Source organism: Oryctolagus cuniculus, chromosome 15 (assembly GCF_051225735.1).
Source record: "Oryctolagus cuniculus isolate XC-2025 breed Fujian yellow rabbit chromosome 15, ASM5122573v1, whole genome shotgun sequence".
Lineage (NCBI taxonomy): Eukaryota > Metazoa > Chordata > Mammalia > Lagomorpha > Leporidae > Oryctolagus > Oryctolagus cuniculus.
The window spans coordinates 83050721-83068023 of record NC_142881.1 but is presented as its reverse complement, the minus strand read 5'-3'; the positions used below and the strand labels follow the sequence as shown (position 1 = coordinate 83068023).

The window sequence follows — 17303 nt, the reverse complement described above, 5'->3', positions numbered from 1 at the left end:
CTCCCCAGAAGCCTCCTCCATGTCTCCCCACACACAAATGGGCCTGGACACAAGGATCCGGTCAGGGCCACAGCCCTCATCCCTGGGGTCCTGCCTTGCCTCTAGGCCCAGGACTGCCCAGTGCCATTGTGCTGGGTCCTGAATGGATAGAGACGGCCTGGAATGAGGTGGAAGTCCTGTGTGCTAGGGCCCTCAGCTGGCTCTGTCCCTAACGGCCCTCCCCACACCTGACCCTGCTTGTGCGTTTCTTATGCTCACCGGGCCCTGCCCTCACCTGGGCCTTCTCATGCCTGGCCTGGCCTCAGCTCACCCAGCCCCCACCTGGCCTGCTGGTTCCATCGGTCAGAGTCAGCTCTCAACTGCTTCTGGGAATGAGGGCTGATCCATCAGAGGGCTGGCCCTGGGTTGACTGTCACCTCCCTGGCTGACATCAGGGAGCAAGGAGCAACTGAGCCGCCAGCCCCGCCCTCGCCCAAGTCTTCAAGTGGGGGCTGCCCCTGGGGCCAGCTCCAAGTCCAAGAAGGGTGTCCACTCTCTTGATGGAGCTGGGGCTCTCCTGCAGGGGGCAGCCCTGAAGGCTGGTCAGGGTGAGGCTGACTCCTGTCCTGTGGGGCCTGAGAGCCCAGTGAGGAGGCCCGGAGGCCTGATTCAGTCTCTCCTGCTCTGGGAAGGCAGAGGTAGCACAGAAGGACATTGGCAGAGCCCCTGGCCTCAGGCTGACTGTAGCGGGTCCACAGTGGCCCCTCTGCTGGGCACTGGGGGTGGCGTGGACACTAAGGTGAGTGGGGAACCCATGACCCTCCGTGGATCAGGGGAATGAGCTTCCCTCAAGGGGAACTCTCCCTGCCAACCAGAAGAGCTGATGTGGCTTTGGGGTGCTTGTGTGACAGTGGGGGTTGGCTCGTCCTGAGGCTGGCCCCTCCCCCTTGGCCCTGCCCTGCAGGAGATGAAGGAACGGGCCAGGTTGTGCTCAGATCAAGTCCAACAGATCGATGAAGATGTAGCACGCACGTTCAGAAGTCACATCATGTTTCGAGAGCGATACGGAGCCAAGTGAGGCCTCTGGGCTGGAGGGGCCCTGGGGGAGGGAGGTGCAAGGGTCCTGGGACACATGGGGTCCTAGGAGAGACGTGGGCTCAAGCCTAAAGCATAATTCCTCTTGGACAGAAAATGGATCCATGGCCTTCTATTTATACTGAACAGTTTGCTTTCCCAAAGACACTTTGGTGGGAATGAAATGAAAAGGAACACAAGGGGAGACAGTATTTGCAAAATACAGAAAATGAAGTTTGTAAATCTCAATAATAAGAAAGCAAATGAGGGTTCCCTGCCCTGACATGGGCCAAGGCTCAGGAGGGCCCCTGCATGATGGCACACACAACTCTCCTACTCAACGCGTGAAAACATGCTTAGCACCTAAACCACAACGGGGCACCAGCGCACAGCTGTGAGAATGGGGGAACTAAGACCACTGAACACCGGGTGCTGGGGAAAACGTGAGGTGAGCGCAATTCCGGTTCGTTGCAGGAACAGAGCACAGTGCCCAGGCCCCCAGCAGCACCCAGGGCCATTTCTCACAATGAGAGACACACACCTTCCACATGAACCCCCAGCACACATGCACATTTACACAACCACCAGAACAGCTGAGTGCATAAAACCCTCACGCAAGATTCAGGGTTGTGTTCACAGTCACTGGACGCAGGACTAGCCTGCACGATGCTCAGTGGGGAAACGGATAAGCAACCCGTGTCACAGCTGAATCCGAGAACGGGATTCAGTGAGAGGCAGGACGAGGCTCGGCCCTGGGCTCACCTGGATGCATCTCAGGTGCATCCTGCTAAGAGAGGAAGCATCCCTCAAAGGCTACACGTGCTATGATCCACTCACAGGACGTCTGCAAGAGGCCAAACTCCAGGACACACAACAGGGCAGTGGTGTCCACGGGCTGGGGGAGGTGGGGAGTTTGGCCACAGAGGCTCATGGGGAACAGATAGGCCACAGGAGCTGCTCCCTATCAGAATGAACGTGCATGGGAGGCTGACTCTCCATGGCTTAGACCCACGGGACTGCACTTCCCACAGTGGGACGCTCACCTCTGCAATGAACACCCACCTGGGGAAACGAAACTGCACATGACTGCACCCTGGGAGATGTGCATGTCCCTGCAGGCAGCACTCACCCACACGGTGGACTGCTCATGAGCAGAGTATCAAGGGCCCTGCGTGTGGCTGTCAGGCTCTGTTAGGCAGAGCCACACTGAGAGCCTCGGCAGCACTGGACGCACAGCCTCTGTCCTCTCTCTTCCAGACAACGCTCCTTATTTGAGGTGCTCCTCGCATACTCAATGTACAACCCCGTGAGTATTCTGCGATAACGTTCCAAGGTCATATCCAGAGCTGTCCATGCAGGGTGCCCCTGGTCACAGAAATCCTAGCCTGGGTTGAGGGGGCCTCTCTAATCCACAAGGCAGAGACTGAGGGGTAGAGTTCAAGCTCATGGCCTCCTTGGCCCCAACCTCAAGTTCTGGGGCAGAACGGAAGCCTTCTCCTGGGCTGGGCTCTGTTCTGGCCCAGGCAGACCTTACTATGGTGCTTCTTCCTCACGTCTGCAGTGGGGCCCAGCAGGGCACCTGTGCAGCAGAGAGCTCCAGAGGCCATCACGGGTGTGCAGTCTGCACTCCCACAACAGTCTTCCCCTTCCTGACATCTGGGGTGGGGCTCATACCTCTTCTTAACCCTGCACAGCCTGCGCTCAGACCCTGCAGGATTCTCTCCAGGAACTTTGAGAGATCCTGACACCCAAGGGGCAGCAGTGGGGCCTGGTGGTAATGCTCAGCTCTCCCAGGAGAGGTCACCCTTGCCACGTGAGATCATCCCAGCCAGGGAGGTCCCTCTGATGTGTTTTGTGTTCTTCCAGGAATTGGGCTACAGCCAGGGCCTAAGCCACGTGGCAGCCCTGCTGCTGATGTGGCTGAGTGAAGAGGATGCTTTCTGGGCACTAGTCCAGCTCATGGGGGACAGCCAGCACGCGATGCATGGTGGGTGATGGGTGTGGTGGGCGTGGTCCTGCAAGTGCAGGGATGGGCATGCAGACAAGTGACTGGGACATTGTCCCTCACTGGCTGCTTCTTGCATAGGGCAGTCTCCCTCAGAATGCTTTCTTAGAAGCCAGGGCCGGCAGAGGACCCAATACCAAGCCATACCCCTCACTTCCCATCACACAAAGGTCCTGTGCCTTGTCTTTGACAAATGACCCTTAGGTCTCTACTGGCCTTACTGCTTCACATCTCTACTCAGACTCCCACCCACTGAGCCACACCCTTGCAGAAGGAGCATCCATTCTAGGGTGACCCCTCCTCACCCTGAGTGTCCAGATGGCCCTGAGGCACCCAGTGTGACTGCAGTCAGCCCAGAGGTCACCTTAGGCAGCCTGCCCTGGGCTGTCAGCTGTACCCCCCCTTCCCCTGAGGCTCCCCTGCCTGTTAGAGCTTCCCCTGACCCTCCATGTTCAGAAAGAACCCGCCCCAAGCCTTTGACTTTCCAGCCTTCCCGGGAAGACACTCTGAAGTGAGGGCCGGGGGGTTGCTATTACTCAGATTTCTACACACCGGACTCCCCAAAACTGGAGCGATTCCAGCACCACCTGGGAGCTATCATGCGTCGCGTGCTCCCCTCCCTGGAGAAACACCTGGTAAGTAAACATCGCCTTTCTCCCCTCGGGGGTTCTGTGCTGAGGGAGCGGAGGACAGAGAGGGGTCCTGACTGCTTCCTGGGCCAGGGGAGGCTACGTCCTCACCAAGACTTTCCTTGTTACTGGGGTCTGTGGCAGCTTGGGTGTTGGTGTGTTTTCCACCACTTGTTCCCCCAGAGTTTGTGTAGATTGAAGGGAGATGCTGTCCCCAGGGTAGAGTGGACTGAGGGACCTGTGTCCTTTCAGGAATCTGCATCGCTGGGAGGGGGGATGCACCTGCTGCTGGGCTTCCTGCACCCAGGGGCTCTGCCACAGGGCTCAGATTAGAGGGAGTCAGGCCTGGGCCCTGGGCCCTGGGCCCTGGGCCCTGAGCCCCCTCTGCCTCTTCTCAGGAGAAGGAGGGTGTGTGCCTTGAGGACTACACTGCCCACTGGTACATCCAGTGCTTCCTGGATGGGGTAAGTGCCCCAGGGACCCCTTGCCCAGGGAAGCTCCTGCCCCAGTACCTGGCTCTCTTGACCTGGTGGCCTCTGACTCTGAGCTCCCCCAGCCCCAACAGACACAGGAGGGAGCCTGCTGTGCAGACCAGGCAGGCCCTGCTCTGCTGAGGGTGGTCCAAGCTGAGGCTGAGCCTCAGGGACAGCAAGGAGGGGACAGGTCCCACCAGGACCCATCCTGAGAGCCTGGCAAAGGCCAGAGCCCTACAGTGAGAGGCAGCAGATCCATAGACCCTGGGTGCCACAGGCTGGTTTCAGCACAGCCCAAGGGCTGACCCCTCCCCCAGGTCCCTGGGCTGTCTGGCATCTCCAGGGTGGCTTCCAAAGTGTGCAGAGCAGTCCGCGTGGCACCAGGGTCCTGGATAGGCCTTGGTGCTCTTTCTCTCTGGGCTTCTAGGGCACAGCCAGGATGCCCTATGACACTGCACACCCACCCACTGTGGGTCCTACTGAGGCCCTGACGCGCGGGGTCCTCCAATGCCTCTGTTCCCCAGGTGCCGTTCCCCCTGGCACTTCGGATGTTCGACATTTACATCCTTGAGGGCGCGCACGTACTCACCGGCATGGTGTACACCGTCCTCAAGGTCCACCGAAGTAAGTCCTCAGGGCCCACAGAGGCCTGGGTGCTGGGGATGGAGGAGTTGGGGGGGGTCCCATGCTTGGCCCGGGTGAGCAGAACCTAGGGGAGGGACGAGTTTTCTGAGTTCTTGGCCAGCTTAGGGGGCATTGCGAATCCCGTTTCATCCCCAACCCCCAAAAATGGCGCCTCCCAGCCTGACACCCACCCCCATGTCCAGAGCCCATGTTGAAGATGCCCCGGGACCACATCCAGGAGTTCCTGCATGCGCTCCTTCCCCACTGCCTGGCTCTCTTGACCTGGTGGCCTGTGACTCTGAGCAGAGCTGAGCTTCCCCAGGCCCAGCAGACACAGGAAGGAGCCTGCTGTGCAGACCAGGCAGGCCCTGTCCTGCTGAGGGTGGTCCAAGCTGAGGCTGAGCCTCAGGGCCAGCAAGTGGGGGACAGGGCCAGGGTCAGGGGTTGCAGCAGAAACAAGGGTTGGAGCAGCCATGGTGGCTGCGCCATGCCTAGGGCTCCTCCTAGCCTGACACCCACCCCCATGTCTAGAGCGCCTGATGAAGATGTCCAGGGACCACATCCGGGAGTTCCTGCAGGTGACCCTGAAGCAGGCCTGGTCACTGAGCGAGGATGCAGTCATCAGGCAGCTGCGGGCCTCCATGCGTGAGCTGGGGAAGCTGCAGTGCCTCCTGCCTCCCGAAGGTGAGTCCAGCACACGGCCCCGTCCCATGCTCCCTTGGGGGAGTCAGTAGTGGGAGTGCCAGGCCCTGGCAGCCCCACCCAGGGACTCACCTCTTCCTAGTCCTCCTTGTCCTCCCTGGGCTCAGCAGTTCTGCTTTCAGGAGCTTCTGACAGCATGGCCTGGCGGGGCCTCGGGCAGCTTCCCTGGATCCTCCTGCGGGGTGGTCCAGCCGGCACTGGATCTCCTTCAGCCATCTGAGGACCCCTGGAAGGCCCACGTGCCCTGAACCCAGTAGTGGGGGCCGAGTCCACTCCTGTGAGCAGGGTGGGCACAGAGGCAGGCGCTGGGGGCCCCCACGGCAGAACCCAAGTTCAGCTGAGTGTGGGCTCTGCAGTCCTAGCCTTGGGCCAACAGAAGTCAGCAGGACCCGGAGCAGCAGTGGCCTCTGGGCTCTGGTGCAGAGGGGTCCCCGTTCTTGTCCCCTGCTGACAAGGACCTGAGCACCTGGGTCCCCATGCAGAGCAGAGATGGCTTTGTCCCAGCTCTAGAGGCTGGCAGTGGGGGCCCAGGGGCAGCCTGTTCAGACACTGGGAAGTCCCCACTGTGCTTCCAGGTGCTGCCTCCCCTGGGTGCTCGTGAGACAGAAGCAATGACAGCCCAGTTTCACCGGGAAAGGGACTGTGGCCCAGGGGCAGAGGACACAGGGAACCCCTGCCACCTCTTTGGAAACCACATTCCCTGTCCCCGAGGGCCTGGCCAGACCCCATGTCTGCCACACACCCCCAGCTCTCACCCCCATCATCTTAGGCTCAGTTCCCTTCCTACAATTGAGGAGGGACTCAGATGCGGGTAACTCAGCCAATGCACTGTTAGGGCCCAGGATTTCAGGTGGGGTAGGTAATGGGGTCCTGAGTTGGTGCCAGCAGTCTCCAGAGATGAGAGAGTGAGGTGGGGGGCTCAAGGCCTGTCCAGTCTGTGGGCTTTGAGGGGAGAACCAGAGGTGTCCCTGTCATTCCCATGGCCCAGGCTGCATGCACCATTCCTTCTGCGGCCAGCAGGCTGGAGGTGTCCTGAGCATCATACCGAGTAATGGGGACCCCAAGGGTCAGGTCAGGGCAGGCACCCTGCAGGCCAGATGGTGGCCGTGGAGAAATTAAACCCATCTGTTTTTTTTCCAGATAAGCCAACCGAAGATGGCAGCCCAGCCCTGCAGGTGCCGCCTGGCTCTCAGGAGCGCGCTCCCCCACCAGTGTCCATCAAGACCATCGTTGAGCGCAAAGGCTGTCACCCTGCTGCTGCAGCTCCCCAGGAGCCAGCGGGGGCTTCAGCTTCTGTCCCCGGGGAGACCGGTCCTCTCGGATCTGCCGTCCAGCCCGACTCCAAGCAACACACCAAGGAGGAGAAGGGCAGTCGTGGCGAGAGCAGCACCCAGCCCCGCGGCCAGGGCTCCTCCACGGGGGCCTCAGGGTCAGGGGGCGCCGCCCACCTCTCGGGCCCACAGTGCTCCTGGCTGGACGAGCCAGGCCCCCTCCGGCGCTGGACTTCCCTGACCAAACTCAACGTAACCTTCCAAGATGACTCCGACTCTGAGGACGAGGAGTACTACAGCGGCCTGGAGAAGCAGGAAGAGGACGAAGAGGAGGAGGAAGGGGAGGAAGACCAGGCTGCTGAGTGTCCTGCGTCTCCCTGGCCAAAGCTGCTTCGGGACCTGAGATTCGTCCTGCCCGAGACAATTTTTGAAGAGGACGAGGAGGGAGGCTGTGAAGAGGGTGCCTCCCCAGAGCCCTCGTCCCCAGCCCTGTCTGTGAAGTCCTCAGAGTCTCTGCATGGCCCAGGCCTCTTGGCCCCACAGAGCTTGCAGAGCAGGGGAGACCTGTCCCGATGGGGGGGCCTCCCAAATCTCAGCCCGCCTGTCAAAGGCGCTGATTTCTGGCCCCTGGAGCTGGGTGGCCAGCAGGGTCTCAGGGCCCCTCCCCCACCTGCCTCAGAGCCCCTGGATCCCGGGCCCATGCAGGCTGTGCCAGCCCTGGGAGCAGGGCTGAAGACGCCCTCCCTGCATGGGAGCCCCATGCACTCTGGGGACACTCACGGGCTGGAGCCTGCAGGAGCCAGCTCTGCACTGGGAGACCAGGCCTGTGTGCCCTCCCTGGCTCGAGGCCTCCTTGCTGCCCATTCCATGGAGGAGCTGGATGTGTGTGGGCACCTGGAGGGGAAGAACAGCCCACCAGGTGTCCAGCTCAGACGGGCCAGAAGCTTAGGCTGTCTGAGCACAGCGGCCTCCCCGATGGACAAGGCTCCTCTCTGGAGCTCCTCTCCCCCATCCTGAGGCTTCACCCATGCTCATCTCGGCCAAGGAGGCTAGCTTGTCTATGCCCGCCGGCCTCCCTGATGGTCAAGGCTCCTCTCTGGAGCTCCTCTCTCCCTCCCTGAGCTGCCTCACCCTAGCTCAACTCGGCCAGCATCTAGCTTCTCTTTGCCCGGCATCCTCCCTGATTGACAAGGCTCCTCTCTGGAGCTCCTCTCCCCCACCTGAGCTTCCACACCCTAGCTCAACTCGGCCAGCATCTAGCTTCTCTATGCCCGCCGGCCTCCCTGATGGACAAGGCTCCTCTCTGGAGCTCCTCTCCCCCTCCCTGAGCTTCCTCACCCTAGCTCAACTCGGCCAGCATCTAGCTTCTCTTTGCCTGGCATCCTCCCTGATTGACAAGGCTCCTCTCTGGAGCTCCACTCCCTCACCATGAGGCCTTATCCTAGCTCAACTCGGCCAGAAGCCTAGCTTCTCTATGCCCAGCACCTCCCGCCTGACAAGGCTCCTCTCTGCAGCTCCTCTCCCCTCCCTGAGCTTCCTCACCCTAGCTCAACTCGGCCAGCATCTAGCTTCTCTATGCCTGGTGGCCTCCCCAATTGACAAGGCTCCTCTCTGGAGCTCCTCTCCCCCTCCCTGAGTGGCCTCACGCTGGCTCATCTCGGCCAAGGAGCCAGTCCACTGCCACAGTTGCTATGGGCACCCTCAGAGCAGGAGATGAGATAGGACATGAACCCAGGCACCTGTGGGCTGCCACATACCCCTCCCGCCTTTGTGAAGGAACCCTCGGGAACTTCTGCCCCTTGTTGATTGTGTATTAAATTGTTTCAGAATGCCTTTGATTTTGTGACCCCTGGAGCCGAGCTGCCACACAGGGTCCCTGAGTCCCTTGCAAGAGGCTGGAGGTGCCACAGCCTCCAGATGCAGTCAGAGACCCGGCTCGGGGTGCTCCATCACTTCCTGAGATTGACCTGTGCCCAGCGTGGACCAGGGGAAAACTGGAGGAGCAGCAGTGGCTGGGTACATGTGGTCTTTGGGACAGTTCAGGAGTGTGGGCCCAGCCAAGGGACCAGGCCCATGATCACCTCTGTGCACTGTCCTGGGTGTGTGGGCACCAGGTTCCCACTCTTCTTTCCTCCCTGCCCCATCTCACAATCCAGCATCTCATGGCCTGAGCCTGCAAGAGGACCCCAGGGCACTTCTGACCACAGACCAGGATGCCAGTGGGTGGAGGCAGCCCCAGAATGTCCAGGTGGTCCTGGTGGCACACCTGGCTGGCCAGATGCCCACATGCCCTCTAGCAGCTCAGGCCTCCTGGGCTGCTGTCACAGTGGGTTCAGCTTCTCCAGGTCATGCTGTCACTAGGGGTCATTAGCATGGAGAATGTGTCCCCTGACGTTGGGAGAAGAGACTCCTGGCTCAGAGGCTCCTGGCCTGGAGGCTCCACAGGGAAGGAGTCTGGAACCCTACCTTGGGCAGAGAGAGCATCCCAGTTCTCCAAGGGTCCCTGACACTTGTAGCCTCTTCCTCAACCCACACGACCTCCAAAAGGCGACTAGGCCCTGTTCATCAGAAGCCACCTGGGTCATCCCAATCGGGCAGGTTAGGTCATAGCCATTTTCCCCTGGGTCTGGAAGGCCTAGGATTCTCTAGCTGTTGAGTCTGGTTTGGAGTTGACCACTCTGTACTCCGTTCTTGAATGAGCCATGGCTGTGTCAGTGGCAGGACCCCAAGGGCTCAGAATCGCTGGTCCCCACAGGGTGCTTTTTGCAGAATCACACTGAGGCCAGAAGCTGACGAGATAGAGGGTGACAAGTGGCTACTGTGCTGATGACTCATCTCTCCAGGGTGGGGAGCCACAGCCATGGGCCAGTCCTGAGCCTGCTCCTGTTCTCCAGTGCTCGAGGCTGGTCCTCTTGTTCCTGGGAACCATAAGGCCATATTTTGGAGTCTTCACCTGCTTCTTCTGCTCCTTATCTGGGGGAAGATGTGAGCCTGATGAGCTTGCAGGCAAGGTTGCTACAGGGCAGGCAAAGTGGATGGGAAGGCCCCTGTCCAGGTCAAGCCTGTCCTGTGCTCCCTGCTCTGCCCTGGCTTCCTGGGTGGACCGCAGTGTACTCAGAGATGTGCAGGCATCCACCTGTCCAGGCGCATGCCCTAAACAGTGTTACTAATGGGAACGCACACCTAGAGACTTTCCTGGTGCCTATGGCCTCGAACCATCCTCCCCTGGTCAGCCATGTGCAGGGTGACCTGCAGGCATCCGTCTCCATTGAAAGCCACCTGCCTTTGGTGACAGTCCTTTGCCCTCTCCTGGAATGGAGATTTCACAAACCTGGTGCTCTTTCTTAAGATTTTCTCCTTTGTATCACTTTGCTTTCTTGTCAAAGATCTGATAACTGTATTCCTGAAGGTCTCTTCCGGGGTTACCATTCTGACTCTCACCAGTCCCACAATGCCATGACTGGCTGTCTCTTAAGTTAGTGAAGCTGTGACACGTCAATCCTCCAATATGTTCATCTTCAATTATGGGAGGTGGGATCTTCGGGGTATCTTCATCCCCACATACATTTTAAAATCAGTTTGGTAATTGTAAAACATGTTGATAGGATTTTTTTTTAAAGATTTATTTCAAAGAGTTACACAGAGAAGGAGAGGCAGAGAGAGAGAGAGAGAGAGAGAGAGAGAAAGAGGTCTTCCATCTGCTGGTTCACTCCCCAATTGGCCACAACAGCTGGAACTGTGCTGATCTGAAGCCAGGAGCCCCAACCTTCATCTGATTCTCCCATACAGATGGTAGGGGCCCAAGCACTTGGGCCACCATCTACTGCTTTCCCAGGCCATAGTAGAGAGCTAGATTGGAAGAGGAGCAGCCAGGACTTGAAGCAGCGCCTATATGGAATGCCAGCACCCACTACGCCACAGCACTGGCCCTGTTGATAGGATTTTGATTAAGACTGCGTTGGTCTATCAAGTGAAGAAATACAGCTATCTGGGCTAGAATGAGTCTTCCAATCCATGACCATAGAATGTGTCTCCAAAGGTTTAATTCTTCCTTGAGACTTTTTTAGGAGCTTTGTGGTGATCCTCATAGAGATTTTGCATATTTTGTTGCAAGTATACCTAGATGTTTCTTTTGTTTTGCTACAGAACCTTTTATTATTTCCATGCATAGTTTTCTCATTAGATTCATTTTCCAAGAGCCCTCATATCGTAGTGCAGTTCTTTTCTTACGTGCTGCTCTACACATCTCTAGTTCTGACTTGGTCCTGCTCATGCACTTGCTCATCTTTTTCTCGACACACACACACACACACACACACACCCTCTTTCCTTCCTCTAGATTCACCATGGTGCCTCCCTGCATCATAAGTAAAACAAAACAAAAAAACCACAAAAGTCAAAAACACACCCTCCTGTCTCCTGAGCAGACTAAAACATCTGTTTCAATACACATGATGCCAAGCAAGATTACAGAAGGAGTTTTCCAGGTGTGCTGAAGAATGAATCTTCTGTCTCCGACAGATGCTCAACAAGCAAGAAGTGGGGTAATGTTTTTAAGAGAAGGAGAGGGACTGAGAGACACCTTTCATCCACTGGTTCACTCCCCCAGTGGCTACAACGGCCAGAGCTGGGCCAATCCGAAGCCAAGAGCCTGGAGCTTCTTCTAGTCTCCCATGTGGGCGCAGGGGTCCAGGGACTTGGGTCATCTGCTGCTGCCTTCCCTGGTGCATTAACAGGGAGCTGGATCAGAAGTGGAGCAGCTGGTATACAAACCGGCTCCCACATGGGATGCTGGCACCACAGGTTGCAACTTAACTCTGTGCACCACAGTTTCAGCCTGGGTAATTAGTTGTTTTAAGCTATGACCACAAAAGGAGACTGCTGGCCATCCCACTTAGATGAATAGGAAATAAGAAATGTTCACCAAGTGTCCCTAGTGGCTACTACACTAGGTGTGTGACCATGGGAAACTGAATGTTACCTGCCTGGGTATATAAAATGGGATGATAAACAGATTAATTGTAGGACCTTTATGAGAGTGAAATGGAAAAAGGCACCCATCCCCCCTTATTTTTTTTAAGATGTATCTATACTTGAGAGGCAGAGTTACAAAGAGGCAGAGGCAGAGGCAGACAGAGACAGACAGAGAGAGCTCTTCCATCTGCTGGTTCACTCCCCAGATGGCTTCAATGGCCGGAGCTGTGCCAATCCAAAGCCAGGATCCAGGAGCAGCTTCCTGGTCTCCCACACGGGTACAGGGGCCCAAGGACTTGGGCCATCTTTCTACTGCTTTCCCAGGCCCTAGCAGAGAGCTGGATCAGAAATGAAGCATCCAGGATATGAACTGGTACCTATATGGGATGCCCACACTGCAGGCAGCACTGCCCCAGCACCCATCCCGTGTACAGGTAGTGCTAGATGTCACGATTTTTGTTTCTGAGCTTAAAAGAATGCTGAGTTTACTGTTACAGGAAAAACGGAATCAACATATGTTTCACAATTTACATTGCAGATCTGCTGCTCTTTTGACAATGTGGTAATATTTCCAAGTGTAGGAATGTTGGCCCCTCTGGGTTTGTATGGGCATTCGCTTGAGGTGGTGAGGAGGGTTTTCCATTTCCCTAAGACAGCACAAGGGAGCCATGGGCCGCGTTCAACCTAATGCGTCGAGCAATCTGTCCTGTGCTTTACTCTTCTACAAAATGAAATGTGAATGCTTGAAAGATCATTTACATGTGGCCTACTAGTTATTTAAGAAAACAACCATTAAACATGTTGAGTTAATTAACAGTGCGCACACAATTAACAATGGTTTTTCAACACTAGACATTAATGGAGTAGATGCCAAATAAATGTAATCCTGTACTTGAGTTAGAATTTCTTTGTTAATTATATTCATTTACAAATTTAAAACAATAATTGCATTCGTTTGAATAAAACAAGGGATTTTAAAAGCGGAAATAACCAAGGGGGTCTTGGCCCTAGGGACAGACTGTAATGGATTAACCTTATTTTCCATCCCCAACAGAGGCCAGAGTAATTACGGACAAGAAATGACCCGCTACACTCAGGGCTGTCCACAACGGACTCATCCAACCCTTCTGTAAGCATAACTTGTTTTCAGGCTAACTCGCCTGCTAGCATCCAACAGAATGGAGTCATTCTGCAGCTGTGACTCATGTGCCCTTCCCTGGATCCGAGTCCTGCGTTGATCCCATGATACAACACACACTCTAAATGAGACACATGGACACATCACATGAACCCTCTCCGGGCAGCCCTAGGCTATCTGGTCTCAGGTCACAGAACCCATACCCAAGGCAACATTTCCCCATCTCAGGACTGTTCCAAGATCATCGGAGTCTGTTTCCACGGGTGGTGACCCAGACACCACGGCAACTGGGGCATCTGAGGTCATATAGACGTCTCTGCAGTGTCTACTGAGCCACAGGCATAAGAAACAGCCCCACTAAAAGCAGCCCAGTCCAGGGTAAACTTGGACAGATCAGTTCCAACACTTGGGAGCTGAGTGGTCTTGGGCAAGATTACATGCCTCAGTGTTTCTAAACTTGTAAAATGGGAATAGTATGCTATTACCTACTTCATAGAGCTATGTTGAGGGTTGAAAGGAGATAATCCCTTGAATGTTAATTCCTTGCATTCGTTCTGAATGTGTTTCAGCCCTCAGAATGCAGACAGCTGCAATGCGTTCATTTAATGTGGAAGGGAGCAAGGAAGGAAAGGAAGGAAGAGAGGGGGATATTTCAATGCTTTTGTTGACTGTCCCATGGATCTTCACCCAACAGTAAGAGAGGCTCTCACTAAAGACAAGAAGTCAAAGAGAAGCAAACAGTGCTAGTTACCACTGAAATCTGGGTTTGGCTCCCAGAGCGTTAGCACGGAAAGGGAGCTGTGGCCAGGAGGGGAATTGGTGTTGATCACCTATATCAAACTTGGCCTTGTGTTTGGTGTTTTACTCAGACTTTTTCTCTTTCTCATGGTTGCTGGGTTTCAAGGCTCTGATATGAACCCATGTCTCTGACTCCATCTCTGATACAGAGCTCCAGAGACTGACATCTAGAGTGAGTCTAGTCCCTGTAAGGTCTCCTTTTGCCTTTTGGGTCTGTTTGCTTCCTGAGACATGGACTCTCCATCCTGTTGGCTATCAGCCTCCTCCATGTGTATCCCTATGTCACAAGGCTCCAGGGGCAGGTTGTTTGACTGCTTGTCCTGGGTGAAAAAATCAGAAGTGACCTTGAGTAGACCTCCATGTGCCAGGAGTCCCCAGACTCAAAACAGTGCATTCATTTGCTTTTTGCTTTGTGCTTTTCTGTTCAGACTGTAGCAGCCTTTAGGGTCTCTGTCCACACTGGAAATATTTTGGGCTTCAAGCCCAAAATTAAGCATAAATCACCCTCCTGACTCTCCACAAAAGAAAACAATTTGAGCTTCTAGGTCCAATTTTTTTTTTTTTTTTACAAACCCTGAATATAAAAAAAGAGAAGCAAGATTTCCAGAAATTTCATGCCTCCTGACTTTGCTCTCTCTCTTCCCCCTGTCTGCTTAATGCCCCCTTGCCCTTTCTCATCCTCACAGCCTGGGGAGTTAACAGGAATGACTTGACATGATCCTGACAATCACCTTCTCTGACTGTGAACCTCCTCCGAATGTGGTCCTGGGGCTTTCCTTCTGGGGTTTCCACCACTCTCCTCACACTGGGCATTAAGTGTCTCTCAGAGCCTCTGACCCCCTAGTCCATCAAGTTTCTCCAAGGAGGCCCTCTTCATCTCTATACCCTAATGCCTTCTTAACCATGCCCGCAATAAGATCGGCTCACACAAATAAACGGCTACACACAACTGGATTAATGAATCTGGTTTATATGCTGCGGTGCCATGGACTCCACACAGCTTCAGCCATGCAGGCAAGACACTGCTGGAGAAATCCCAGCATGGCCTCGTTAGGATGGGCACAGATGAGGCTCATTAGTATGTCCCATCCACACTCCAGGAAGGGAATGAGAACTGTTTTGAGCAGCCAGTTAACCCGGCTCCCATCACTGAGTTCATCTGTAGCCACGGGCACAGGGAGGAAGGTCGGCAATTAGCCCATGATTTGATCAATGCGGGAGCTCATCTTGACAATGCAGACAAAAGGAACCACCTGTTCATCAGCAGCCTTGTCTTTGGCTCTCGTTACAGTTGCTGTCTAAACCTGAAAATTTTCCTTTTGTTCTTGTTTTCTGCTCCTCAGCATTAAACCCTGCTCGAGAGCAGTACTTCTCAAACCCCCATGTGTCTAAGAATCAACCAGGGATGTTGTGAAAATGCACTTCTCATGCAGGAAGCCCGAGGTAGGGCCTGGGATTTGGAGACTGTAGCAGTTCCTAGGTCATGTGCTGTTGCTGCTGGCCCAAAGAAGACACTTAGAATAACAAGGATTAGAGATGTAGCTCTCAGCCTCAGCTCTGCCCTTGAATTATCTGGAGAGTTCTAATAAGTGTCCATTCCCAGTCCCCACCTTAGTCAATTTACATCAAAATCTGGACGAAACCAAGTGTATTTTTGTAAAGATTTATTTATTTATTCCAAAGGGTTACACAGAGAGAGGAGAGGCAGAGAGAGGTCTTCCATCCGATGGTTCACTTCCCATTTGGACACAATGGCCGAAGCTGAGCCGATCTGAAGCCAGGAGCCAGGAGCTTCTTCTGAACTCCCACGTGGATGCAGGGGCCCAAGGACTTGTGCCATCTTCCATTGCTTTCCTAAGCCATGGCAAAGAGCCGGATGGGAAGTAGAGCAGCCGGGTCACGAACCAGTGCCCATCTGGGATGCTGGTGCACAGGCAGAGGCTTAACCTACTATGCCACAGCACAGGCCGGCAATGACCTTTTCAGATTAACTTTTTCCACTAGCCATAGTGCCCTTGAGATCTATGCACAGCCTGTCCCCTTTTCATTACTGCATAGTATTGCATGGTGTGAGTGTAGCATGGTTTAGCTATTCACCCGCCAAAGGGCATTTGGGCCCTTTCCAATATTTGGTTATCACAAATAAACTGCTTTGAACATTCCTTAGCTAGCAAGAGTGACCTTGTACATGTGATTTCAAGGTTAAAGACCTTGGGGCCTACGTAGTGGCAGCACAGTGGGTTAAGCTGCCACCTGTGATGTCAGCATCCCATATTGGAGTGTTGGTGCCAGTCCGGTTGTCCTGCTTCTGATCCAGCTCCCCCTTTCCCCCATGTGGGAGACCTGGATGAAGTTACAGGCTCCTGTCCTCAGCCTAGCCCCTCCTAGCCCAAGCAGTTGTGGCCATGTGGGGAGTAAACCAATGGATGGAAGATCTCTCTCTCTCTCTCTCTCCCTGCCACTTTGCTTATCAAACAAATCAATAAAATTCGTTTCAAAAATAATTAAAAACCTTGGTAAGCATATTATCCTGGATAATCCATTTCTTAATGCTTGAGTCCTCAGAAGCAAAGAATCTTTTCTGAGTATGGTGGGTGGGTGGGTGTGTGTGTGTGTGTGTGTGAGAGAGAGAGAGAGAGAGAGAGAGACTAGGGAGAAAACACGGGTTGGAGAGAGATGACATTATTGGCATTGAAGATGGCTGAATGGAGTCATAATCCAAGGAAGACAGGTACTTCCTGTTGGAAAAGTCAAGGAAATAATTCTTACCTAGAGTCTCCAGAAAGAGCCCTACTGCCATTTCTTGTAGTCTGTGTGACCATTCACTGTGTTGGCCTGTGTGACCACTCTGGACCCATGAACACTAAGATGTCAAGAGAGTAAGTCTGCGGCATTTGAGTTTCTTAAGTTTGTTTTGGCAGGAATAGAAAACTAATGGAGCATATTTATAAACTAAGTATAGACACAGTAATCACGCCCCCATGTTGTGTTTTCCCATCCCATCATGTCTATAAAATGTCCATCTGTGTCTGTTACATGAGATACTCAACACTGTATGATAAAACAGGACTTGTGGTTTTTTTTTTTTTTTTTTTTTTTTTTGGACAGGCAGAGTGGACAGTGAGAGAGACAGAGAGAAAGGTCCTCCCTTTGCCGTTGGTTCACCCTCCAATGGCCGCCTTTGCCGTTGGTTCACCCTCCAATGGCCGCCGCGGTCGGTGCGATGCAGCCAGCGCATCGCGCTGACCTGAAGCCAGGAGCCAGGCGGCCTTCCTGGTCTCCTATGCAGGTGCAGGGCCCAAGGACCTGGGCCATCCTCCCCTGCACTCCAGGGCCATAGCAGAGAGCTGGCCTGGAAGAGGGGCAACTGGGACAGAATCCAGCACCCTGACCAGGACTAGAACCCGGTGTGCCCACACCGCAGGTGGAGGATTAGCCTATTGAGCCGCGGCACCGGCCAGGACTTGTGTTTTTGTTCAACTGACAGCTCACATAGGTGTTTGGAGCATGTTTAAGACAGGCAAGGATGAGCTAGGCTGTTCTGTAGGGTAAATAAATTAAATGCATTTTCAACATGGTATTTTCAACTTATGATGTATGGGTTTATCCAGAGGTAACATCATAACCCAAACAGCA

General features: G+C 54.5%; 3 protein-coding genes across 10 annotated transcripts in view; 1 reads left to right on the top strand and 2 right to left on the bottom strand.

The window, feature by feature from the left end:
* The window catches only part of LOC149122126 (beta-microseminoprotein-like), a 48259-nt gene extending 43388 nt beyond the window's left edge, over window positions 1-4871 (bottom strand). For all 3 annotated transcript variants that reach the window (XR_016221138.1, XM_089313677.1, XM_089313678.1), the window contains exon 1: window positions 4750-4871. The gene's annotated coding sequence lies outside the window, so the exon portion shown is untranslated. The remainder of the gene's footprint in view (window positions 1-4749) is intronic.
* On the top strand, window positions 1867-8560 carry LOC149122125 (uncharacterized). Its single transcript, XM_089313676.1, has 7 exons — window positions 1867-2359; window positions 2920-3040; window positions 3599-3693; window positions 4086-4151; window positions 4685-4784; window positions 5316-5468; window positions 6627-8560. Exons 1-7 carry the CDS (start codon window positions 2348-2350, stop codon window positions 7772-7774), a joined length of 1695 nt encoding a protein of 564 aa, XP_089169802.1. The 5' UTR covers window positions 1867-2347; the 3' UTR covers window positions 7775-8560.
* A 1869-nt stretch (window positions 8561-10429) lies between these two features.
* Window positions 10430-17303, bottom strand: part of LOC149122124 (uncharacterized) — a 76191-nt gene continuing 69317 nt past the window's right edge. For all 6 annotated transcript variants that reach the window (XR_016221145.1, XR_016221146.1, XR_016221140.1 and 3 more), the window contains one exon: window positions 10430-15521. The gene's annotated coding sequence lies outside the window, so the exon portion shown is untranslated. The remainder of the gene's footprint in view (window positions 15522-17303) is intronic.